The following is a 25375-nucleotide window of genomic DNA, read 5'->3' on the forward strand; positions in this document are numbered from 1 at the left end:
GGCCTAGGCCCTTCCTTCCTGCAAGGTGAGAGCTTGCAGGGGGAAGGGATAGGAGGGGGTGCAGGGGTGAGGGCTGTGGGGCTGAGGATGAGAGGTTTGGGGTCTGGGAGGGGGCTCAGGGCTGGGGCAGAGGATTAGGGTGCAGAGGATGAGGGCTCTGGCTGGGTTTGGGGCATTGTAGAGGCTCAGCACTAGGGCGGAAGGACAGGGTAAGGGCAGCCTGCCCTGCCACAAGTTAATTGGGGGCACTCGGACCCTGTGGCAGCAGTTGATGCCGGGAGCCGGCACAGGAGAGTCAGGCTCCGGGGCCCGAGAAGGTGGGGGGGGGCAGTAGGCAAGCCGGAGGAGAGACCGGGCCTCAAACATTGGTGGAGCCGGGCCCCCAGGCCCTGAATATTGCTGGAGCCCAGGCACCACGAGCCTATATCACTCGCCGCTCCTGGACGTGAAGTTCTTTGTCTTGCCAGAGGATTGTTTAAGAAGCTGGGATCCTTCTTCGTAGGACGGGGTAGCATAATTTTGGCAATTAATTGATCTTTGACTGTTAGCGGTAGTTACACCCGACAGTCTGTGATGGGATGTTAGATGGGGTGGGATCTGACTTACTGCAGAGAATTCTTTCCTGGGTGTCTGGCTGGTGAGTCTTGCCCACATGCTCAGAGTTTAGCTGATGGCCATATTTGGGGTCAGGAAGGAGTTTTCCTCCAGGGCAGATTGGCAGAGTGTTATGCAGACAAAACTACACAGGATCCTTTCAGGGGACAAGACAAGATGTCATGTTTATTATCATAACACAATTTGATTCATGATCAATAACTAATACTTAATACCTACATATACACACACCCCAAATGTTCTGCAGCCGCTGTATAGTTACCAGTCCTGAACAGGGGCAGCGAGTTATATACACTCGTGGTGCCTGGGCTCCAGCAATATTCAGGGCCCCGGCTCCACCAATGTTTGGGGCCTGGTCTCTCCCCCGGCCCCGCCTGCCTCCCCCCACTCACCTCCCCGGCCCCGGAGCCTGCAGCTCCCACTGACTCTCCTCTGCTGGCTCCCTGCATCAACTGCTGCCGCAGGGTCCTAGTGCCCCCAATTCACTTGTGGCAGGGCAGGCTGCCCTGGCACACAGGGGTCCCTATCCTGCTTTACCCCCCACCCCAAACCTACTGTCCTGTATAGGCTAAATAAGAATCCTTAACTTCTCAGTGTTGTCACCCTCACCATTGGAAAATCATGAGTCAGATGGCCCAAAATCACGAGATTGGCTTAAAAATCATGAGGATGCTTTAAAAAAAAAAAGAAAGGTAACGTGGGTCCTCTTTATTTCCCTTCCGGTTTCTGAACGAGGGAAGCTAGAAACTTACCTTTCCAGTGCAGCCAGAGCCCCAGAGAACAGGAGCCCCGGGTGCCTGGGGCTGGCAGACAGTGGGGCTCCTCACGGTTGTGTCTTCCACATTTTGATGTCACCAACCAAGTATCAAGTGTGAACTCCTCAGGCACTAGGTGAGTCTGCCTTTGTGACAGATGGCCCCTTGCACCAAAAACCGTAACAATATTCTGGTCACTCGGACCGGTCACTCAGCCAGGTCAATTGCACCTCAGATCTCACAGTGAAGACAACGTTCGTGGCCAATCCCATACTAAACTAGCTAAATCTTTACTAACTAGGAAAAGAAAGAAGACACTTATTTACCAGGTTAAAGCAGGGAAACATACACACAAAGGAGTTACAGTCTGAAGTTTCAAAAAGCAGTAGAAGCTGCTGTAACACGCATGCCCTGTGTGTCCCTGAGGGCTAACCCTAGCCAGACAGCCGGGATCCCTTGCTGACGCTTAGAAGGCGTGCCCTCTCCCTGAAGTCCAAGCAGCATAGGGACAACAGTTTCTTCTTGACAGGGATTTTTATTCCATTCCCCCAGAGCTCAAACACTGAAGATGGAGTGGAGGTCAAGGATAATCTAGGCATGGCCCAATATCTAAACAAATACTTTGCCTCAGTCTTTAATAAGACTAAAGAGGATCTTAGGGATAATGGTAGCATGACAAATGGGAATGAGGATATGGAGGTAGACATTATCCTATTTGAGGTAGAAGTGAAACTCAAACAGCTTAATGGGACTAAATCGGGGGGCCCAGATGATCTTCATCCAAGAATATTAAAGGAATTGGCACATGAAATTGCAAGCCCATTAGCAAGAATTTTTGATGAATCTGTAAACTCAGGGGTTGTACCATACGGTTGGAGAATTGCTAACATAGTTCCTATTTTTAAGAAAGGGAAAAAAAGTGATCCGGGTAATTATAGGCCTGTTAGTTTGACATCTGTAGCATGCAAGGTCTTGGAAAAAATTTTGAAGGGGAAGGTAGTTAAGGACACTGAAGTCAATGGTAAATGGGACAAATACAACATGGTTTTACAAAAGGTAGATCGTGCCAAACCAACCTGATCTCCTTCTTTGAGAAAGTAACAGATGTTTTAGACAAAGGAAACGCAGTGGATCTAATTTACCTAGATTTCAGTAAGGCATTTGATACCATGCCACATGAGGAATTATTAGTTAAATTGGATAAGATGGGGATCAATGGGAACACTGAAAGGTGGATAAGGAACTGGTTAAAGAGGAGACTACAACGGGTCCTACTGAAAGGTGAACTGTCAGGCTGGAGGGAGGTTACCAGTGGAGTTCCTCAAGGATCGGTTTTGGGACCAATCTTATTTAATCTTTTTATTACTGACCTCGGCAGAAAAAGCGGGAGTGTGCTAATAAAGTTTGCGGATGATACAAAGCTGGGAAGTATTGCCAATTTAGAGAAGGACAGGGATATCCTACAGGAGGATCTGGATGACCTTGTAAACTGGAGTAATAGTAATAGGATGAAATTTAACAGTGAGAAGTGTAAAGTCATGCATTTAGGGATTAATAACAAGAAATTTAGTTATAAGCTAGGGATGCATCAATTAGAAGTAATGGAGGAGGAAAAGGACCTTGGAGTATTGGTTGATCATAGGATGACTATGAGCCGCCAATGTGATATGGCCATAAAAAAAGCTAATGGGGTCTTGGGATGCATCAGGAGAGTATTTCCAGTAGGGATAAGGAGGTTTGAGTACCGTTATACAAGGCACTGGTGAGACCTCACCTGGAATACTGTGTGCCGTTCTGGTCTCCCATGTTTAAGAAGGATGAATTCAAACTGGAACAGTTACAGAGAAGGCCTATTAGGATGATCCGAGGAATGGAAAACTTGTCTTATGAAAGGAGACTCAAGGAGCATGGCTTGTTTAGCATAACTAAAAGAAGGTTGAGGGGAGATATGATTGCTCTCTATAAATATATCAGAGGGCTAAATACCGGAGAGGGAGAGGAATTATTTAAGCTCAGTACCAATGTGGACACAAGAACAAATGGATATAAACTGGCCACCAGGAAATTTAGACTAGAAATTAGACGAAGGTTTCTAACCATCAGAGGAGTGAAGTTTTGGAATAGCCTTCCAAGGGAAGCTGTGGGGGAAAAAGACCTATCTGGCTTTAAGATTAAACTCAATAAGTTTATGGAGGAGATGGTGTCAAGGTTCCTCCCCCACTCTGAACTCTAGGGTACAGATGTGGGGACCTGCATGAAAAACCTCCTAAGCTTATCTTTACCAGCTTAGGTCAAAACTTCCCCAAGGGACAAAATATTCCACCCTTTGTCCTTGGATTGGCCGCTACCACCACCAAACAGATACTGGTTACTGGGGAAGAGCTGTTTGGAAACGTCTTTCCCCCCAAAATACTTCCCAAAACCTTGCACCCCACTTTCTGGACAAGGTTTGGTAAAAAGCCTCACCAATTTGCCTAGGTGACTACAGACCCAGACCCTTGGATCTTAAGAACAATGAACAATCCTCCCAACACTTGCACCCCCCCTTTCCTGGGAAATGTTGGATAGAAAGCCTCACCAATTTGCACAGGTGACCACAGACCCAAACCCTTGTATCTGAGAACAATGAAAAAGCATTCAGTTTTCTTACAAGAAGACTTTGAATAGAAATAGAAGTAAATAGAAATAAAGAAATCCCCCCTGTAAAATCAGGATGGTAGATACCTTACACGGTAATTAGATTCAAAACATAGAGAACCCCTCTAGGCAAAACCTTAAATTACAAAAAAGATACACAGACAGAAATAGTTATTCTATTCAGCACAGTTCTTTTCTCAGCCATTTAAAGAAATCATAATCTAACACGTACCTAGCTAGATTACTTACTAAAAGTTCTAAGACTCCATTCCTGGTCTATCCCCCGCAAAGACAGAATATAGACAGACACACAGACCCTTTGTTTCTCTCCCTCCTCCCAGCTTTTGAAAATATCTTGTCTCCTCATTGGTCATTTTGGTCAGGTGCCAGCGAGGTTACCTTTAGCTTCTTAACCCTTTACAGGTGAGAGGAGCTTTCCCCTGGCCAGGAGGGATTTCAAAGGGGTTTACCCTTCCCTTTATATTTATGACAGATGGTATGATGGGATAACATGGTTTTGGTAATTAAATATTCATGGTAAATAGGCCCAATGGCCTGTGATGGGATATTAGATGGGGAGGGATCTGAGTTACCCAGGAAAGAATTTTCTGTAGTATCTGGCTGATGAATCTTGCCCATATGCTCAGGGTTTAGCTGATCGCCATATTTGGGGTCAGGAAGGAATTTTCCTCCAGGGCAGCTTGGAAGAGGCCTAGTCTCCTAGCACAGACAGGGTTGCCACCAAGAGAAAGAACAGAGAGCAAAAGCCAAAGCACCCCAGGGCAGGGGGAGAGCCTGCACATTGGAGAAGGGCTCCAGGTGAGAGAGGCGTTTTTGACAGGCCATCCTCCCGTCAGAGGAGGCCCAAGAAGAAGGAACAGGCAAAAAGCTGCAAGCGGGGCAAAAGGCAGAGTCGCCAAGCAGCTCCCCTTCCGGCGAAAGGCGGCACTGGTCCAAGCCCCACAAAGGCAGAGTAGAGAGCAGACCAGATGTAAAAGCCCATGATGAACAGAAAAGCAACAAAGAACCAGCAGCCTGAGCTCCCATCAACAAAGCAATCAAAACAACATAGCGTCCTAAGCTAAAGTCTCAGTTTTCTTGTCGAACTAAACACCAACGTGAATCACAAACACCCCGAAAACGACTCCCAAGCATTGAAAAAAGAAAACAAGCACCTCCAGAACTAGGCAAGAACAAAAACATAGAAAAAACTGACAACACGGAAAAAAAGAAATTCAGAATAATTTACAAAAAACAAAAACAACTGAGAACAACCCACTAAATTTTTTCTTCTTTTGACCGAGTGCCAGGGGAGAGCGCGAACGCAGTCCCCCACTACCACAAATTATGCAGTCGAGTTTCCCGCATTTGGGGAAATCGCAGGGGTCAGCACACCCGCAGTGCAATGGATGAGCCTCGCCCTGGGAAAACCACCTTCTTGATCATGGTGTCTCCCCTGCCAGGTAAGTATGACTTGGGCAGCCCCGGCCGCCGCCCGCCCTCGCTCGCCCCTCACTCTCAACCCACGGTGGGGCCCGCCGCGACACGCCCGCCGGCCCCGCCCGCGCCGGCCCCCGCTGCCGCGACCTGCCCCGCGTGTCCCCGCGGCCCCAGCCTTCTCCCCGCCGAGCCCCGCCTGCCGAATTCGGGCCCCGCTCGGCAGCCGGCTCCCCTCCCACAAGGCTCTGCTCGCACACACATCTGCATACGGGCTGCCGCGGCCCCGCCCCTCCCGCTGCCCAGCCCCGGCTCGCCCGCGCTCAGAGCCCCGCCGCCGGCCCCGCCCCCCCCAGGCGCCCGGGCCCAAGGGCCGCCCGGTCCCGGCCGGGGCCTCTGCGGGGCCCGCTCCCGCGGCGGCCGCGTCTCGTGCTGCAGCCAGCCCGGCTCGGAAGAGGCGGGGCCGACAGAGCTGCCCCCGGCTTCAGCAGCGCTCCCGTGTCCGGCCTGCCCGAGAGCCGGAGCCGGTCCCGTCCCCGGGATCCCGGAGCGCCGCGAGCAGCTCGTGCCGCGGACCCGCTTCTGCCGGGGGACGAGGGACGCCGCCTCCCGCGTCTCTCCCCCCACCAGGAGTCGGAGCCGCCCCGAGCGGCCCCCGGCCCTGCAGAAGGGCGGGGGCGGCCTCCGCGCCAGACCCGGGAAGGCCCCTCGGTCCCTCCCCGGCCCGCCCAGGGAGGCTGAGCGCGCAGGCGGCGGCGCGGGGGGAAGCTGGTCCCGGGTCTCGGGGGGCTGCAGCTCAGCGAGCCCCCGGTCCCCGGGCAGCGACTCGGCAGCAGAGACGGAGCAAGCGGCGGGCCCCCGGCAGGGCCCACCCCGGCTGGCGAGAGACGCTCCGGGGCGAGCCCGGCTCCTGCGGCCTCGCGAGGCGCCTGCCCTGGCTCCGGGTTCGAGCCTCCGAACCCAGCGGGGCGCCACGTGGCCTCGGGCTTCCCCGCCCGGCTCCGGGGTCCTCCGTGCGCCTGCGCGCCAGCGGGAGTGTCTGGGGAGACCGGCCGTCGGCAGCGCCACCTCCGGCCGGCAGGGGCAGCCCCGAGAAAAGCCTCGTTTGAGCGGCGAGGCGGGCCGGCGAGTCTGATTTGCATACCCACAGTGCATTGCGCTCAGTGAAGCCCCAGTCCCTGGTGAAGGGGATGGTTCTGCTCGCAGCGTGCCCGGTTCCGACGATCAAGCTCGGGATTGAAGCGGGCTCAGTTCACTTTCCTGTAAAGGCGAGCGGTGTAGCGGGCTGTGAGCGTAGTCACCGTGAGGTGAGGAGAGAAGGCGGTTTCCCCGGCAGCGCCTCTGCCGGCGTTTGTCATACTCTGGTTTCTCTTCAGATCGTATAAATCTTTCGCCTTTTACTAAAGATTTCCGTGGAGAGGAACATTTATGAGTTTCTACCCAATTTTTTGAGGCTTCATTTCGGTGAAGCTGCCTCTTCTTGTGAAAAGCAGAACAAGTGTTGCGGAGCGATTGTTGTTTAGAGGAGCGCTTTGTTGAGGGGTGGGGGGTGGTACTGTGTGATTGTTTCGCAGTTGTAAGTTCCCGGCCGCACGTTGAGGAACTGGGGAGGCCTGTTGGTTTGCTAAGATTGCTGTTAGACCCAGCGTGATAGTTCTGGGGGGTCCTTGCGCGAAACAGACGAGGGTTTTGTTGGCAAGTAGCTGTTGGAACTGCTGCTCTGGCAAGTTCTATGTCTTTTCTCATTGCAGTTGGTGAATGTGCTGACGCTTTTAAGCTTCCGGGAGCACTGCTGGGAAGTTAAGAGGTTTTTTTCTTTGCTAACACTGCTGTTAGAAGAAAAGGAGTACTTGTGGCACCTTAGAGACTAACCAATTTATTTGAGCATGAGCTTTCGTGAGCTACAGCTCACTTCATCAGATGTTTACCGTGGAAACTGCAGCAGACTTTATATACACACAGAAATCATGAAACAATACCTCCTCCCACCCCACTGTCCTGCTGGTAATAGCTTATCTAAAGTGATCAACAGGTGGGCCATTTCCAGCACAAATCCAGGTTTTCTCACCCTCCACCCCCCCACACAAATTCACTCTCCTGCTGGTGCTAGCCCATCCAAAGTGACAACTCTTTACATAATCAAGTCGGGCTATTTCCTGCATAGATCAAGGTTTTCTCACATCCCCCCCACCCCCATACACACACAAACTCACTCTCCTGCTGGTAATAGCTCATCTAAACTGACCATTCTCCAGGTTTAAATCCAAGTTAAACCAGAACATCTGGGGGGGGGGGTAGGAAAAAACAAGAGGAAACAGGCTACCTTGCATAATGACTTAGCCACTCCCAGTCTCTATTTAAGCCTAAATTAATAGTATCCAATTTGCAAATGAATTCCAATTCAGCAGTTTCTCGCTGGAGTCTGGATTTGAAGTTTTTTTGTTTTAAGATAGCGACCTTCATGTCTGTGATTGCGTGACCAGAGAGATTGAAGTGTTCTCCGACTGGTTTATGAATGTTATAATTCTTGACATCTGATTTGTGTCCATTTATTCTTTTACGTAGAGACTGTCCAGTTTGACCAATGTACATGGCAGAGGGGCATTGCTGGCACATGATGGCATAGATCACATTGGTGGATGTGCAGGTGAACGAGCCTCTGATAGTGTGGCTGATGTTATTAGGCCCTGTGATGGTGTCCCCTGAATAGATATGTGGGCACAATTGGCAACGGGCTTTGTTGCAAGGATAAGTTCCTGGGTTAGTGGTTCTGTTGTGTGGTATGTGGTTGTTGGTGAGTATTTGCTTCAGGTTGCGGGGCTGTCTGTAGGCAAGGACTGGCCTGTCTCCCAAGACTTGTGAGAGTGTTGGGTCATCCTTTAGGATAGGTTGTAGATCCTTAATAATGCGTTGGAGGGGTTTTAGTTGGGGGCTGAAGGTGACGGCTAGTGGCGTTCTGTTATTTTCTTTGTTAGGCCTGTCCTGTAGTAGGTAACTTCTGGGAACTCTTCTGGCTCTATCAATCTGTTTCTTTACTTCTGCAGGTGGGTATTGTAGTTGTAAGAAAGCTTGACAGAGATCTTGTAGGTGTTTGTCTCTGTCTGAGGGGTTGGAGCAAATGCGGTTGTATCGCAGAGCTTGGCTGTAGACGATGGATCGTGTGGTGTGGTCAGGGTGAAAGCTGGAGGCATGCAGGTAGGAATAGCGGTCAGTAGGTTTACGGTATAGGGTGGTGTTTATGTGGCCATTGTTTATTAGCACTGTAGTGTCCAGGAAGTGGATCTCTTGTGTGGACTGGACCAGGCTGAGGTTGGTGGTGGGATGGAAATTGTTGAAATCATGGTGGAATTCCTCAAGGGCTTCTTTTCCATGGGTCCAGATGATGAAGATGTCATCAATATAGCGCAAGTAGAGTAGGGGCTTTAGGGGACGAGAGCTGAGGAAGCGTTGTTCTAAATCAGCCATAAAAATGTTGGCATACTGTGGGGCCATGCGGGTACCCATAGCAGTGCCGCTGATCTGAAGGTATACATTGTCCCCAAATGTGAAATAGTTATGGGTAAGGACAAAGTCACAAAGTTCAGCCACCAGGTTAGCCGTGACATTATCGGGGATAGTGTTCTTGACGGCTTGTAGTCCATCTTTGTGTGGAATGTTGGTGTAGAGGGCTTCTACATCCATAGTAGCCAGGATGGTGTTATCAGGAAGATCACCGATGGATTGAAGTTTCCTCAGGAAGTCAGTGGTGTCTCGAAGGTAGCTGGGAGTGCTGGTAGCGTAGGGCCTGAGGAGGGAGTCTACATAGCCAGACAATCCTGCTGTCAGGGTGCCAATGCCTGAGATGATGGGGCGCCCAGGATTTCCAGGTTTATGGATCTTGGGTAGTAGATAGAATATCCCAGGTCGGGGTTCCAGGGGTGTGTCTGTGCGGATTTGATCTTGTGCTTTTTCAGGAAGTTTCTTGAGCAAATGCTGTAGTTGCTTTTGGTAACTCTCAGTGGGATCATAGGGTAATGGCTTGTAGAAACTCGTGTTGGAGAGCTGCCGAGCAGCCTCTTGTTCATATTCCGACCTATTCATGATGACAACATGAACAAGAAACTTCCTGAAAAAGCACAAGATCAAATCCGCACAGACACACCCCTGGAACCCCGACCTGGGATATTCTATCTACTACCCAAGATCCATAAACCTGGAAATCCTGGGCGCCCCATCATCTCAGGCATTGGCACCCTGACAGCAGGATTGTCTGGCTATGTAGACTCCCTCCTCAGGCCCTACGCTACCAGCACTCCCAGCTACCTTCGAGACACCACTGACTTCCTGAGGAAACTTCAATCCATCGGTGATCTTCCTGATAACACCATCCTGGCTACTATGGATGTAGAAGCCCTCTACACCAACATTCCACACAAAGATGGACTACAAGCCGTCAAGAACACTATCCCCGATAATGTCACGGCTAACCTGGTGGCTGAACTTTGTGACTTTGTCCTTACCCATAACTATTTCACATTTGGGGACAATGTATACCTTCAGATCAGCGGCACTGCTATGGGTACCCGCATGGCCCCACAGTATGCCAACATTTTTATGGCTGATTTAGAACAACGCTTCCTCAGCTCTCGTCCCCTAAAGCCCCTACTCTACTTGCGCTATATTGATGACATCTTCATCATCTGGACCCATGGAAAAGAAGCCCTTGAGGAATTCCACCATGATTTCAACAATTTCCATCCCACCACCAACCTCAGCCTGGTCCAGTCCACACAAGAGATCCACTTCCTGGACACTACAGTGCTAATAAACAATGGCCACATAAACACCACCCTATACCGTAAACCTACTGACCGCTATTCCTACCTGCATGCCTCCAGCTTTCACCCTGACCACACCACACGATCCATCGTCTACAGCCAAGCTCTGCGATACAACCGCATTTGCTCCAACCCCTCAGACAGAGACAAACACCTACAAGATCTCTGTCAAGCTTTCTTACAACTACAATACCCACCTGCAGAAGTAAAGAAACAGATTGATAGAGCCAGAAGAGTTCCCAGAAGTTACCTACTACAGGACAGGCCTAACAAAGAAAATAACAGAACGCCACTAGCCGTCACCTTCAGCCCCCAACTAAAACCCCTCCAACGCATTATTAAGGATCTACAACCTATCCTAAAGGATGACCCAACACTCTCACAAGTCTTGGGAGACAGGCCAGTCCTTGCCTACAGACAGCCCCGCAACCTGAAGCAAATACTCACCAACAACCACATACCACACAACAGAACCACTAACCCAGGAACTTATCCTTGCAACAAAGCCCGTTGCCAATTGTGCCCACATATCTATTCAGGGGACACCATCACAGGGCCTAATAACATCAGCCACACTATCAGAGGCTCGTTCACCTGCACATCCACCAATGTGATCTATGCCATCATGTGCCAGCAATGCCCCTCTGCCATGTACATTGGTCAAACTGGACAGTCTCTACGTAAAAGAATAAATGGACACAAATCAGATGTCAAGAATTATAACATTCATAAACCAGTCGGAGAACACTTCAATCTCTCTGGTCACGCAATCACAGACATGAAGGTCGCTATCTTAAAACAAAAAAACTTCAAATCCAGACTCCAGCGAGAAACTGCTGAATTGGAATTCATTTGCAAATTGGATACTATTAATTTAGGCTTAAATAGAGACTGGGAGTGGCTAAGTCATTATGCAAGGTAGCCTGTTTCCTCTTGTTTTTTCCTACCCCCCCCCCCAGATGTTCTGGTTTAACTTGGATTTAAACCTGGAGAATGGTCAGTTTAGATGAGCTATTACCAGCAGGAGAGTGAGTTTGTGTGTGTATGGGGGTGGGGGGATGTGAGAAAACCTTGATCTATGCAGGAAATAGCCCGACTTGATTATGTAAAGAGTTGTCACTTTGGATGGGTTAGCACCAGCAGGAGAGTGAATTTGTGTGGGGGGGTGGAGGGTGAGAAAACCTGGATTTGTGCTGGAAATGGATCACTTTAGATAAGCTATTACCAGCAGGACAGTGGGGTGGGAGGAGGTATTGTTTCATGATTTCTGTGTGTATATAAAGTCTGCTGCAGTTTCCACGGTAAACATCTGATGAAGTGAGCTGTAGCTCACGAAAGCTCATGCTCAAATAAATTGGTTAGTCTCTAAGGTGCCACAAGTACTCCTTTTCTTTTTGCGAATACAGACTAACACGGCTGTTCCTCTGAAGACTGCTGTTAGATACGCTGTACGATATTTTTTTAGCTCCTGCTTGCTTGCCCAGACAATGTTTGTAAGGTGTTCTTTTATTAAACGTTTTTCTGACGTTTTTCATCAAGTGTTGTCTATTCTTTCCTGCGTCCCTTCATTTTCAGATTAAGGATTCAGGACATTAACCAGTCCCCAATCACGGTTCTTTTTATGCACACTCTCTACCTTGATCTGCAGAGTTTGTATGTTAATATTTCATGATAAAAAAGAGAGCACTCTTGTGTATGGTTGTTCTCTGATGTAAAGCAGAGAATTCATTTGCAACGAGTGGTATTCCCCCCCCCACACACACACACGTTTTTTCTGTATTTGTGGTAATTCATTCATCAATTTAGGTTTTTAACTCCGATTTGTAGCTAAGAAGATGTAAAAGGGAAACAGTCCTAGATAAGCTATTACCAGCAGGACAGTGGGCTGGGAGGAGGTATTGTTTCATATTCTCTGTATATATATAAAGTCTGCTGCAGTTTCCACGGTATGCATCCGATGAAGTGAGCTGTAGCTCACGAAAGCTCATGCTCAAATAAATTGGTTAGTCTCTAAGGTGCCACAAGTATTCCAGTCCTATTAAAATAACTGGTGTTTTTACTTTGTAGGTCCTAACGTCCTTTTGATTATTTTGCAGCAGATTTTCGTGCTTGAAGCCGGACATGAGGGCTCCTTATTTTGATGTAAAGTTCCCTGATTCGGTCAGCGCTAACTCGGGTCACCCTGGCTGCAAAGCCAAGTGCTTTACCCCTGATGGTGGTTTTGGAGCCCGCTTACCGATATCCAGGTTTTTCTTTATATTGTCTAAATATTTTGCTTTTTACTAAACTTTTCTGTGGAAACAATATTTATAAATTTCTCCCCCTTTTTTTCCCCAAGCTTTGTTTTGCTAAACCTGTTCCTTGGTGTGTACAGTAAAAGACAAAAGGTATTAGAGCGGATGTAATACGAGCTAAATCCTTTTGTTATAATTTCTATAATCGAAAGCGGTTGGGCTCTCTGTTAATTTTCTTACGGGGAAGTTAGAATGAACACGTTGATGTGGTTTTTCTTAGGGGGCTCTTTTTGCCTTCAGGCTGTAAGGAGTGTGTTTGAACAGACGAAGCACCCGGGTGCAATACCAGAATGGCCCCCTACGCGACTTTCCTCGGACGTGGGAGGATTGCACGCGGAGGCGTACTGTCAGCGCTCCCCAGCCCCACCCCGGTCTCCGCGGGCGGGTCAACGAGCTGTGCGGTGGCTGCAGGCTGGCGAAGCCCGGGCGCGGGGGGGCTGGGGACAAGCCGGCCGCTCTTTGCTGCCCCTGGGCGGGCTGCCCTAGCCGTAGGGGGCGGGGCGCGATCCCCTGCAGGCTCCGAGCAATGGCCGGTCCGGCCCGACAGCTCGCCGGGGCAGCTCCGCGGCCCTTGCAGTTGCACCGGCCCTTTCCCGCGGGCACCCGGGAGTGGCCAGCGCCCCAAGCCCGCCTGCACCGCCCGAGGCGCAGAGCCCGGCACCCGCAGGCTCCGGGCCCGGGGGCGTCTCCTGTGTGGCCCCGGGTAACCAATGCGCGGGGCCGCGCCCGGAGCAGCTGCGGGGACCCCGGGAGCCGCCGCCCCACCCGGAGCCGCATTCCAGGGGCTGCAGCCGCAGCTCGGAGGCTCGGGCCCCCCTGCGCTCTCGTACCTACCTGTGACGCTACTTTGAATGCCCAGAATGCATTGCGCATCGTCACCTGCTCCCCGCCCCGCGTCCCTGGTCCTTGGGCTGGGTTTGCTCCCAGGGATCCTGGTTCCGACGGTAAAACTCGGGCTTTATGCCGGCCAGTGCAACGGGCCGTACAAGGGGAAGGATTTACGGGCCGTCCGTGTAGCGCCCATGGGCTTTTATTGTGAAAAATAAAAAACAGAGCGTTGGTGATTCATTAATTGAAGTTGTGTTAATGGCTACATTGCTCAGAAATCTCTACTGGTTCTTTACATGTCTCTTATCTCGAGAATTAACAAAAATACCGTTTACAATGTATTTAGAGCTCAGTGTGCTAGTGAGATGTTTTTCCAACAGGGGGCTATTTTGTGTTCCGAATTCATCTTGCTGTTTGGTTTCCTATGTTTTTAGTACTAGTGATTTGCTGAGACTTTGCATACTGTAGAAAATAACTTTCAGATATATATTCAAATCTCATGCTTTTCATGCATGATTACATTTCCAAAGGAAGGAATTAGAATAACTAATCCCCATGCCCTATGCACATAAGTTAACTCAGTCCCCCCCACGTTTTCTGTGTTAATATTTAATGGTACAACAAGGGTATTCATATTGGCCTCTCGGGTTATTCTAGATGACCTTATGCAGCAGAGCTCACTGGCAACTAATTCTTTCACTCCCATGTTCTGCTATAAGAAGGCCAGCGTGGGTCAGACCAAGGGTCCCCCTAGCCCCGTGGAGTGTACAGAACAGAACAATTTGGAGTGATCCACCCTCATCTGCCACTCCTGGTCTCTGTGGAGTCAGAGATTTAGGGCTTGCCTCAAGCAGGGGATTGCATCACCGACCAACTTCACTAATAGCTCTCCAGGGCCCTAGTCTCTATGAACTCATCTCATTCTCCGTGGAAGCCAGTGATACTTTTCGCCCTCGCAACACACCATGGCAGGGAGTTCGGCACCTTCATTTCCTCAGGTGGGTCCCCCGCCCCTTTACTGGATTGGGGGAAAGGGTGAATAACACTTCGCTCTGCGCTGCAGCCACATCATTCATGGTTTTATAGACCTCTCTCAGGGTGGTTCTCAACCTTCTTATTTACCAGGGGCCCTGAAAATAAACACAGGGCCCTGCGGATCCCCAGCCAGAGGTGAAGCAGGGCCGGGGCCACACGGGGTCCCCCCACACCCCGCTAACGTGGCGGGGCGGCGCAGGGGCGAGTCTCCTGGGCTAGCTGCTGCCCGCTCGTGGGGTCAGGGGCTGCGAGGCAGCCCTTCCTGGGGGCAGGGGCGAGCTCTCTGCGGCCGGGAGACGGCCACCTTTTGTTGTGAGCCTCCTGCCCCCGGCAGCAAGCCAGGCAAACGGGCTCGGCGGCCCGGGGAGGTGGGTCGAGCCCAGGTTTCTCTTGGCGGCCGCCCAGTTGGGACCCGGCGCTGCAGCGTATCCCTCCTTCGCCACCTCCAGGCTAAACCGCCCCGCCCTCCGAACCGCTGCAGGCTGGTCGCAGCCCTGGGAAGCTGCTGTTTCTGCTGGGGAGAGAGAGAAGCGACATGCAGCGGCTCTCCTCCCCCGCCAGCACGGGACGCAGCCGCCAGGGCGCCTGGTGGGGGAGGGGCCGGGCGCGGGGCTCTGAGCGCTGAAGGGCGGGGACTGGCCGGGGGAGAGCGCGAGGCCCGGGCCGGCAGGGGGAGGGGCCCGATCGGAGGGGCGGGGCCGCGGCAGCCCGTATGCAGATGTCTGTGCGAGCAGAGCCTTGTGGGAGGGGAGCCGGCTGCCGAGCCGGGCCCGAATTCGGCAGCCGGGGCTCGGCGGGGAGAAGGCTGGGGCCGCGGGGACACGCGGGGCAGGTCGCGGCAGCGGGGGCCGGCGCGGGCGGGGCCGGCGGGCGTGTCGCGGCGGGCCCCACCGTGGGTTGAGAGTGAGGGGCGAGCGAGGGCGGGCGGCGGCCGGGGCTGCTCAAGTCATACTTACCTGGCAGGGGAGACACCATGATCAAGAAGGTGGTTTTCCCAGGGCGAGGCTCATCCATTGCACTGCGGGTGTGCTGACCCCTGCGATTTCCCCAAATGCGGGAAACTCGACTGCATAATTTGTGGTAGTGGGGGACTGCGTTCGCGCTCTCCCCTGGTACTCGGTCAAAGACAGAAACAGGAGCGAAAGCTGTGCTGCCGGCTGAGCAGCCTGATGGCTGTTGTTTTTTTTCAAGTTCTCGCTGAGGTTGTGTTCTTCGCTGTTACTGGGGGGTTTTCTGACTTCACCGCTTTGCAGCTTTCTCTAGGAAGGCTTAGCTCCTGTGTCATCGCATCGCCCAAGGAAGTAGCTGCCTGGCTGCTTTTTTTCCACGGCTTACAAGTGGCTCGCAAAACTCGAAAATTTTCCCTGACAACGCTTTGTGCTTTCTGCTGCTCTGTTAATCCGAAAAGGAGAACTGAGAGGTAAGCTGTGAAGGGAACTCTTCCTCAACTTGCACTCCATTCCTTAAGGGCCTTTCGGGGTGTTTCATTTGATTGCCAAGGTTTATGGTATCATTAATTAGACATCTCTCCTAATGCAGGGATCCTACATTTCAGACCAAAGATAGATTGCCCAAAAGAGCTAAGAAACAGAAATAAAGCTGAGCACTAGGCTTTACATTTACATGAGCATCCGGAATCTGCTGGGAAATAAGCACACCGCACGGTCAACCTGTGTGTTAGGGGGCTTATTCCTTCACCCACTTACTTACCTGGTCCTTCTCACATGAACAGAGAGCAACAATGCCCAAAGTCTAAAGGTGCAAACAATTCAATGTTTATTGGGGTGAACTTCCAGCCACCATGATTCCAGTTTCCTTCCTTAGTGTCCACCTTCCCAGCTCTGACACCACAGAGCCTTACCTGTGTCCCTGTTCCCATTCCCCTCCTTAGCAAAACATGATTCCCATTTCTCCACCCCCATTGCCTGTTCCCATTCCCCAGTGCCACCTTTTGTTCTAAGGGAGCTGCCTGACTGCTCTGCCTCTTGCTCTGCTTGCAGCTTTTTGCCTGTTCCTTCTTCGTGGGCTCTTTCTCCTCTGACAGGAGGATGGCCTGTCAAAAATGCCTGTCTCTCCTGGTCCCCTCATCCAACATGCAGGCTCATCTACTGCCCTGGGGTTGCTTTGGCTTTTGCTGTTTGTTCTTTTTCTTGGTGGCAACCCTGTCTGTGCTACCGAGAGTAGGCTAGCACAGCCCCATGGTGGAGGTGGTCTTTCCATCACTTTAGGCCCACTGCCTCCCCGAATGCCCTTAGCCACCCTGGGGGTTAGGTCAGCATAACCATGTCGCCCAGGAGCAGGTTTTCCTTTTACACACCCGTGACGAATGGAGCTATTTTGACTTAACTAAAAAGAAAAGTGTATTCTTTTTGCGAATACAGACTAACACGGCTGTTACTCTGAAATTTGACTTAACTGTTCAGCATGCACCAACCCTCAGGCCTGGTCTGCACAGGGAATGTAAGTCACACTGATACAACAGTCTGCCTTTTGGGGAGGTGGGTGGTCTACTCCAACAAGAAAATCCCTCTCCAGGCCCCTTGTCCAGGAACAGTGCCCTTCCGTTTGGGGAGACTATGCTGGTTAAAAAAAGAGAACTAGTTTAACTGTATTTCTCTGTGACAAGGTTGACTTTGTGTCTCCTTGCTTCCCTTGTGTCTCCTTTTAGCAACTGTGTTCTGAAATCTTTAGGATTTTACTTCAGTTATGATGAAATCTTGCTGTAACTTTATTCTACTTTTGAATGACTAACTAGACATGAGCTTTTTTTGTGTGTTATTGGAAGATTGTTTAAAAATCTGGGATTCCACTTTCTGCTGCCTTTCAATTTCCTTTAAAAGCCCACTTAAAACCTCCACTTCCCACATAGCTATTTCAAACATACAGGCATCATACATAAGTTACTTACAGTTTCACTCAATACCAGTCCAGTTTCCTGTCTAACCACTGCACACATATGGTATTCCTTCCCTATCATGAGCTGATTCCCAACTTTTGTGCTCAGTACAGGAAAACGAGAATTGAGAGGTAAGCTGTGCCCTGGCAAGTTCATTGCTGCTGAAAGAAATCAGAAAATAAGGAGTCCCCCTGCTAGCACCCAAATCTGGTGTCTAGTCAGACTGCTGGGAAATAAGCACTCCACTCCACTCCCCAAGGGGAAGAACCCCTGTTACCATCCAGGAAAGAGAGTTCCACAGTTGTAGAATATAGCTATTCAGGCGTGTCAGTAAAGGCCTGTACTCTAAGACTTTAGGTGTATTCTTATCACTTGGCTAGTTATAGAGGTATAACAGAAAGAATCAAAATCACTGTCTGCTGGTGTAAGAGGCTTCTCTTACTGTGACAGTCTGAGACCCTGTTCTTACGCTAAGATCTCTGGCTAAGCAGCAGAGGCAGCCATAAACTGGGAAGAGAATGGTCACATCCTCACATCCCAAACCAGTCACATTGAAATAAGGCAACATGGGACTGTTAGAAAGGTGATCTGATCTATCACCTCCAGAGAAAGGGAAGAGCCTAGAAAATGTAAAAGGAAACTTAGTTTGATAGCATCCTGTCTGGCAAGAACTCACTTATCAATAGCTGGGATGTGAAATCCTCATTTCTGTGTTTGTTCTGTCATTGTAGTCCCCATTTCCCTATTGTTTGTCTGCATAATCTCTGTCTGGTTCTGTGATTATACAGCAAAGAGAAACAACGTATTACGCTGGGTGCAAACTAATTAAGGTGGTGGGATATAATTGGTTAAATAATCATGTTACAATATGTCAGCACTGGTTAGTTAAATGTTAGTAAAATGATTGGTTAAGGTATACCTAAGCAGAACTCAAGTTTTACTATATAGTCTGCAGTCAATCAGGAACTAAGGGAGGGAATGGGAACACCCCGAAAGGCCCTTAAGGAATGGAGTGCAAGTTGAGGAAGAGTTCCCTTCACAGCTTACCTCTCAGTTCTCCTTTTCGGATTAACAGAGCAGCAGAAAGCACAAAGCGTTGTCAGGGAAAATTTTCGAGTTTTGCGAGCCACTTGTAAGCCGTGGAAAAAAAGCAGCCAGGCAGCTAACTTCTTTGGGCGATGCGATGACACAGGAGCTAAGCCTTCCTAGAGAAAGCTGCAAAGCGGTGAAGTCAGAAAACCCCCCAGTAACAGCGAAGAACACAACCTCAGCGAGAACTTGAAAAAAAACAACAGCCATCAGGCTGCTCAGCCGGCAGCACAGCTTTCGCTCCTGTTTCTGTCTTTGACCGAGTGCCAGGGGAGAGCGCGAACGCAGTCCCCCACTACCACAAATTATGCAGTCGAGTTTCCCGCATTTGGGGAAATCGCAGGGGTCAGCACACCCGCAGTGCAATGGATGAGCCTCGCCCTGGGAAAACCACCTTCTTGATCATGGTGTCTCCCCTGCCAGGTAAGTATGACTTGAGCAGCCCCGGCCGCCGCCCGCCCTCGCTCGCCCCTCACTCTCAACCCACGGTGGGGCCCGCCGCGACACGCCCGCCGGCCCCGCCCGCGCCGGCCCCCGCTGCCGCGACCTGCCCCGCGTGTCCCCGCGGCCCCAGCCTTCTCCCCGCCGAGCCCCGGCTGCCGAATTCGGGCCCGGCTCGGCAGCCGGCTCCCCTCCCACAAGGCTCTGCTCGCACAGACATCTGCATACGGGCTGCCGCGGCCCCGCCCCTCCGATCGGGCCCCTCCCCCTGCCGGCCCGGGCCTCGCGCTCTCCCCCGGCCAGTCCCCGCCCTTCAGCGCTCAGAGCCCCGCGCCCGGCCCCTCCCCCACCAGGCGCCCTGGCCCAAGGGCCGCCCGGTCCCCCCGGCGGGCGGGCGGCTGCGTCCCGTGCTGGCGGGGGAGGAGAGCCGCTGCATGTCGCTTCTCTCTCTCCCCAGCAGAAACAGCAGCTTCCCAGGGCTGCGACCAGCCTGCAGCGGTTCGGAGGGCGGGGCGGTTTAGCCTGGAGGTGGCGAAGGAGGGATACGCTGCAGCGCCGGGTCCCAACTGGGCGGCCGCCAAGAGAAACCTGGGCTCGACCCACCTCCCCGGGCCGCCGAGCCCGTTTGCCTGGCTTGCTGCCGGGGGCAGGAGGCTCACAACAAAAGGTGGCCGTCTCCCGGCCGCAGAGAGCTCGCCCCTGCCCCCAGGAAGGGCTGCCTCACAGCCCCTGACCCCACGAGCGGGCAGCAGCTAGCCCAGGAGACTCGCCCCTGCGCCGCCCCGCCACGTTAGCGGGGTGTGGGGGGACCCCGTGTGGCCCCGGCCCTGCTTCACCTCTGGCTGGGGATCCGCAGGGCCCTGTGTTTATTTTCAGGGCCCCTGGTAAATAAGAAGGTTGAGAACCACCCTGAGAGAGGTCTATAAAACCATGAATGATGTGGCTGCAGCGCAGAGCGAAGTGTTATTCACCCTTTCCCCCAATCCAGTAAAGGGGCGGGGGACCCACCTGACGAAATGAAGGTGCCGAACTCCCTGCCATGGTGTGTTGCGAGGGCGAAAAGTATCACTGGCTTCCACGGAGAATGAGATGAGTTCATAGAGACTAGGGCCCTGGAGAGCTATTAGTGAAGTTGGTCGGTGATGCAATCCCCTGCTTGAGGCAAGCCCTAAATCTCTGACTCCACAGAGACCAGGAGTGGCAGATGAGGGTGGATCACTCCAAATTGTTCTGTTCTGTACACTCCACGGGGCTAGGGGGACCCTTGGTCTGACCCACGCTGGCCTTCTTATAGCAGAACATGGGAGTGAAAGAATTAGTTGCCAGTGAGCTCTGCTGCATAAGGTCATCTAGAATAACCCGAGAGGCCAATATGAATACCCTTGTTGTACCATTAAATATTAACACAGAAAACGTGGGGGGGACTGAGTTAACTTATGTGCATAGGGCATGGGGATTAGTTATTCTAATTCCTTCCTTTGGAAATGTAATCATGCATGAAAAGCATGAGATTTGAATATATATCTGAAAGTTATTTTCTACAGTATGCAAAGTCTCAGCAAATCACTAGTACTAAAAACATAGGAAACCAAACAGCAAGATGAATTCGGAACACAAAATAGCCCCCTGTTGGAAAAACATCTCACTAGCACACTGAGCTCTAAATACATTGTAAACGGTATTTTTGTTAATTCTCGAGATAAGAGACATGTAAAGAACCAGTAGAGATTTCTGAGCAATGTAGCCATTAACACAACTTCAATTAATGAATCACCAACGCTCTGTTTTTTATTTTTCACAATAAAAGCCCATGGGCGCTACACGGACGGCCCGTAAATCCTTCCCCTTGTACGGCCCGTTGCACTGGCCGGCATAAAGCCCGAGTTTTACCGTCGGAACCAGGATCCCTGGGAGCAAACCCAGCCCAAGGACCAGGGACGCGGGGCGGGGAGCAGGTGACGATGCGCAATGCATTCTGGGCATTCAAAGTAGCGTCACAGGTAGGTACGAGAGCGCAGGGGGGCCCGAGCCTCCGAGCTGCGGCTGCAGCCCCTGGAATGCGGCTCCGGGTGGGGCGGCGGCTCCCGGGGTCCCCGCAGCTGCTCCGGGCGCGGCCCCGCGCATTGGTTACCCGGGGCCACACAGGAGACGCCCCCGGGCCCGGAGCCTGCGGGTGCCGGGCTCTGCGCCTCGGGCGGTGCAGGCGGGCTTGGGGCGCTGGCCACTCCCGGGTGCCCGCGGGAAAGGGCCGGTGCAACTGCAAGGGCCGCGGAGCTGCCCCGGCGAGCTGTCGGGCCGGACCGGCCATTGCTCGGAGCCTGCAGGGGATCGCGCCCCGCCCCCTACGGCTAGGGCAGCCCGCCCAGGGGCAGCAAAGAGCGGCCGGCTTGTCCCCAGCCCCCCCGCGCCCGGGCTTCGCCAGCCTGCAGCCACCGCACAGCTCGTTGACCCGCCCGCGGAGACCGGGGTGGGGCTGGGGAGCGCTGACAGTACGCCTCCGCGTGCAATCCTCCCACGTCCGAGGAAAGTCGCGTAGGGGGCCATTCTGGTATTGCACCCGGGTGCTTCGTCTGTTCAAACACACTCCTTACAGCCTGAAGGCAAAAAGAGCCCCCTAAGAAAAACCACATCAACGTGTTCATTCTAACTTCCCCGTAAGAAAATTAACAGAGAGCCCAACCGCTTTCGATTATAGAAATTATAACAAAAGGAGTTAGCTCGTATTACATCCGCTCTAATACCTTTTGTCTTTTACTGTACACACCAAGGAACAGGTTTAGCAAAACAAAGCTTGGGGAAAAAAAGGGGGAGAAATTTATAAATATTGTTTCCACAGAAAAGTTTAGTAAAAAGCAAAATATTTAGACAATATAAAGAAAAACCTGGATATCGGTAAGCGGGCTCCAAAACCACCATCAGGGCTAAAGCACTTGGCTTTGCAGCCAGGGTGACCCGAGTTAGCGCTGACCGAATCAGGGAACTTTACATTAAAATAAGGAGCCCTCATGTCCGGCTTCAAGCACGAAAATCTGCTGCAAAATAATCAAAAGGACGTTAGGACCTACAAAGTAAAAACACCAGTTATTTTAATAGGACTGGAATACTTGTGGCACCTTAGAGACTAACCAATTTATTTGAGCATGAGCTTTCGTGAGCTACAGCTCACTTCATCGGATGCATACCGTGGAAACTGCAGCAGACTTTATATATATACAGAGAATATGAAACAATACCTCCTCCCAGCCCACTGTCCTGCTGGTAATAGCTTATCTAGGACTGTTTCCCTTTTACATCTTCTTAGCTACAAATCGGAGTTAAAAACCTAAATTGATGAATGAATTACCACAAATACAGAAAAAACGTGTGTGTGTGGGGGGGGGGGGAATACCACTCGTTGCAAGTGAATTCTCTGCTTTACATCAGAGAACAACCATACACAAGAGTGCTCTCTTTTTTATCATGAAATATTAACATACAAACTCTGCAGATCAAGGTAGAGAGTGTGCATAAAAAGAACCGTGATTGGGGACTGGTTAATGTCCTGAATCCTTAATCTGAAAATGAAGGGACGCAGGAAAGAATAGACAACACTTGATGAAAAACGTCAGAAAAACGTTTAATAAAAGAACACCTTACAAACATTGTCTGGGCAAGCAAGCAGGAGCTAAAAAAATATCGTACAGCGTATCTAACAGCAGTGTTAGCAAAGAAAAAAACCTCTTAACTTCCCAGCAGTGCTCCCGGAAGCTTAAAAGCGTCAGCACATTCACCAACTGCAATGAGAAAAGACATAGAACTTGCCAGAGCAGCAGTTCCAACAGCTACTTGCCAACAAAACCCTCGTCTGTTTCGCGCAAGGACCCCCCAGAACTATCACGCTGGGTCTAACAGCAATCTTAGCAAACCAACAGGCCTCCCCAGCTCCTCAACGTGCGGCCGGGAACTTACAACTGCGAAACAATCACACAGTACCACCCCCCAGCACTCAACAAAGCGCTCCTCTAAACAACAATCGCTCCGCAACACTTGCTCTGCTTTTCACAAGAAGAGGCAGCTTCACCGAAATGAAGCCTCAAAAAATTGGGTAGAAACTCATAAATGTTCCTCTCCACGGAAATCTTTAGTAAAAGGCGAAAGATTTATACGATCTGAAGAGAAACCAGAGTATGACAAATCCCGGCAGAGGCGCTGCCGGGGAAACAGCCTTCTCTCCTCACCTCACGGTGACTACGCTCACAGCCCGCTACACCGCTCGCCTTTACAGGAAAGTGAACTGAGCCCGCTTCAATCCCGAGCTTGATCGTCGGAACCGGGCACGCTGCGAGCAGAACCATCCCCTTCACCAGGGACTGGGGCTTCACTGAGCGCAATGCACTGTGGGTATGCAAATCAGACTCGCCGGCCCGCCTCGCCGCTCAAACGAGGCTTTTCTCGGGGCTGCCCCTGCCGGCCGGAGGTGGCGCTGCCGACGGCCGGTCTCCCCAGACACTCCCGCTGGCGCGCAGGCGCACGGAGGACCCCGGAGCCGGGCGGGGAAGCCCGAGGCCACGTGGCGCCCCGCTGGGTTCGGAGGCTCGAACCCGGAGCCAGGGCAGGCGCCTCGCGAGGCCGCAGGAGCCGGGCTCGCCCCGGAGCGTCTCTCGCCAGCCGGGGTGGGCCCTGCCGGGGGCCCGCCGCTTGCTCCGTCTCTGCTGCCGAGTCGCTGCCCGGGGCCCGGGGGCTCGCTGAGCTGCAGCCCCCCGAGACCCGGGACCAGCTTCCCCCCGCGCCGCCGCCTGCGCGCTCAGCCTCCCTGGGCGGGCCGGGGAGGGACCGAGGGGCCTTCCCGGGTCTGGCGCGGAGGCCGCCCCCGCCCTTCTGCAGGGCCGGGGGCCGCTCGGGGCGGCTCCGACTCCTGGTGGGGGGAGAGACGCGGGAGGCGGCGTCCCTCGTCCCCCGGCAGAAGCGGGTCCGCGGCACGAGCTGCTCGCGGCGCTCCGGGATCCCGGGGACGGGACCGGCTCCGGCTCTCGGGCAGGCCGGACACGGGAGCGCTGCTGAAGCCGGGGGCAGCTCTGTCGGCCCCGCCTCTTCCGAGCCGGGCTGGCTGCAGCACGAGACGCGGCCGCCGGGGGAGCGGGCCCCGCAGAGGCACCGGGCGGCCCTTGGGCCCGGGCGCCTGGGGGGGGCGGGGCCGGCGGCGGGGCTCTGAGCGCGGGCGAGCCGGGGCTGGGCAGCGGGAGGGGCGGGGCCGCGGCAGCCCGTATGCAGATGTGTGTGCGAGCAGAGCCTTGTGGGAGGGGAGCCGGCTGCCGAGCGGGGCCCGAATTCGGCAGGCGGGGCTCGGCGGGGAGAAGGCTGGGGCCGCGGGGACACGCGGGGCAGGTCGCGGCAGCGGGGGCCGGCGCGGGCGGGGCCGGCGGGCGTGTCGCGGCGGGCCCCACCGTGGGTTGAGAGTGAGGGGCGAGCGAGGGCGGGCGGCGGCCGGGGCTGCCCAAGTCATACTTACCTGGCAGGGGAGACACCATGATCAGGAAGGTGGTTTTCCCAGGGCGAGGCTCATCCATTGCACTGCGGGTGTGCTGACCCCTGCGATTTCCCCAAATGCGGGAAACTCGACTGCATAATTTGTGGTAGTGGGGGACTGCGTTCGCGCTCTCCCCTGGCACTCGGTCAAAAGAAGAAAAAATTTAGTGGGTTGTTCTCAGTTGTTTTTGTTTTTTGTAAATTATTCTGAATTTCTTTTTTTCCGTGTTGTCAGTTTTTTCTATGTTTTTGTTCTTGCCTAGTTCTGTAGGTGCTTGTTTTCTTTTTTCAATGCTTGGGAGTCGTTTTCGGCGTGTTTGTGATTCACGGTGGTGTTTAGTTCGAGAAGAAAACTGAGACTTTAGCTTAGGACGCTATGTTGTTTTGATTGCTTTGTTGATGGGAGCTCAGGCTGCTGGTTCTTTGTTGCTTTTCTGTTCATCATGGGCTTTTACATCTGGTCTGCTCTCTACTCTGCCTTTGTGGGGCTTGGACCAGTGCCGCCTTTTGCCGGAAGGGGAGCTGCTTGGCGACTCTGCCTTTTGCCCCGCTTGCAGCTTTTTGCCTGTTCCTTCTTCTTGGGCCTCCTCTGACGGGAGGATGGCCTGTCAAAAACGCCTCTCTCACCTGGAGCCCTTCTCCAATGTGCAGGCTCTCCCCCTGCCCTGGGGTGCTTTGGCTTTTGCTCTCTGTTCTTTCTCTTGGTGGCAACCCTGTCTGTGCTAGGAGACTAGGCCTCTTCCAAGCTGCCCTGGAGGAAAATTCCTTCCTGACCCCAAATATGGCGATCAGCTAAACCCTGAGCATATGGGCAAGATTCATCAGCCAGATACTACAGAAAATTCTTTCCTGGGTAACTCAGATCCCTCCCCATCTAATATCCCATCACAGGCCATTGGGCCTATTTACCATGAATATTTAATTACCAAAACCATGTTATCCCATCATACCATCTGTCATAAATATAAAGGGAAGGGTAAACCCCTTTGAAATCCCTCCTGGCCAGGGGAAAGCTCCTCTCACCTG

At 52.5% G+C, this 25375-nt stretch overlaps 1 protein-coding gene, 1 long non-coding RNA gene and 6 other non-coding genes across 8 annotated transcripts in view; 4 read left to right on the forward strand and 4 right to left on the reverse strand.

Moving 5' to 3' along the window:
- Window positions 1–5314: 5314 nt before the first annotated feature.
- LOC144930830 (U1 spliceosomal RNA) lies at window positions 5315–5478 on the reverse strand. Its single transcript, XR_013636233.1, has one exon. It is a non-coding gene; the product is annotated as a U1 spliceosomal RNA (small nuclear RNA).
- A 1322-nt stretch (window positions 5479–6800) lies between these two features.
- Window positions 6801–6916, forward strand: LOC140916667 (U5 spliceosomal RNA). The gene has a single exon (XR_012160584.1). It is a non-coding gene; the product is annotated as a U5 spliceosomal RNA (small nuclear RNA).
- Window positions 6917–15366: 8450 nt separating this feature from the next.
- LOC140916655 (U1 spliceosomal RNA) lies at window positions 15367–15530 on the forward strand. Its single transcript, XR_012160573.2, has one exon. It is a non-coding gene; the product is annotated as a U1 spliceosomal RNA (small nuclear RNA).
- Window positions 15531–18670: 3140 nt separating this feature from the next.
- On the reverse strand, window positions 18671–18834 carry LOC144930824 (U1 spliceosomal RNA). Its single transcript, XR_013636229.1, has one exon. It is a non-coding gene; the product is annotated as a U1 spliceosomal RNA (small nuclear RNA).
- A 465-nt stretch (window positions 18835–19299) lies between these two features.
- Window positions 19300–25375, forward strand: part of LOC144930794 (uncharacterized) — a 28687-nt gene continuing 22611 nt past the window's right edge. The window contains exon 1 of the long non-coding RNA XR_013636208.1: window positions 19300–20844. This is a non-coding gene — a long non-coding RNA (uncharacterized LOC144930794). The remainder of the gene's footprint in view (window positions 20845–25375) is intronic.
- On the reverse strand, window positions 22436–24390 carry LOC144930805 (uncharacterized). The gene is made up of 3 exons (XM_078854156.1): window positions 24333–24390; window positions 23062–24132; window positions 22436–22617 (listed from the first exon to the last, which is right to left on the reverse strand). The coding sequence occupies exons 1-2, from the start codon at window positions 24388–24390 to the stop codon at window positions 23234–23236; spliced, it is 957 nt and encodes a 318-aa protein (XP_078710282.1). The 3' UTR covers window positions 22436–22617; window positions 23062–23233.
- Window positions 22897–23012, reverse strand: LOC140916668 (U5 spliceosomal RNA). The gene has a single exon (XR_012160585.1). It is a non-coding gene; the product is annotated as a U5 spliceosomal RNA (small nuclear RNA).
- LOC140916653 (U1 spliceosomal RNA) lies at window positions 24325–24488 on the forward strand. Its single transcript, XR_012160571.1, has one exon. It is a non-coding gene; the product is annotated as a U1 spliceosomal RNA (small nuclear RNA).

The sequence above is a fragment of the Lepidochelys kempii genome, chromosome 8 (genome assembly GCF_965140285.1).
Source record: "Lepidochelys kempii isolate rLepKem1 chromosome 8, rLepKem1.hap1, whole genome shotgun sequence".
Taxonomy (NCBI): Eukaryota; Metazoa; Chordata; order Testudines; family Cheloniidae; genus Lepidochelys; species Lepidochelys kempii.

Coding starts and splice junctions, on each gene's coding strand:
- LOC144930805 (XM_078854156.1), bottom strand. CDS start 24,390: ATGGATGAGCCTCGCCCTGGGAAAACCACCTTCCTGATCATGGTGTCT. Junction 24,133..24,332: donor CATGGTGTCTCCCCTGCCAG/GTAAGTATGACT, acceptor CCCGCTCGGCAG/CCGGCTCCCCTCCCACAAGG.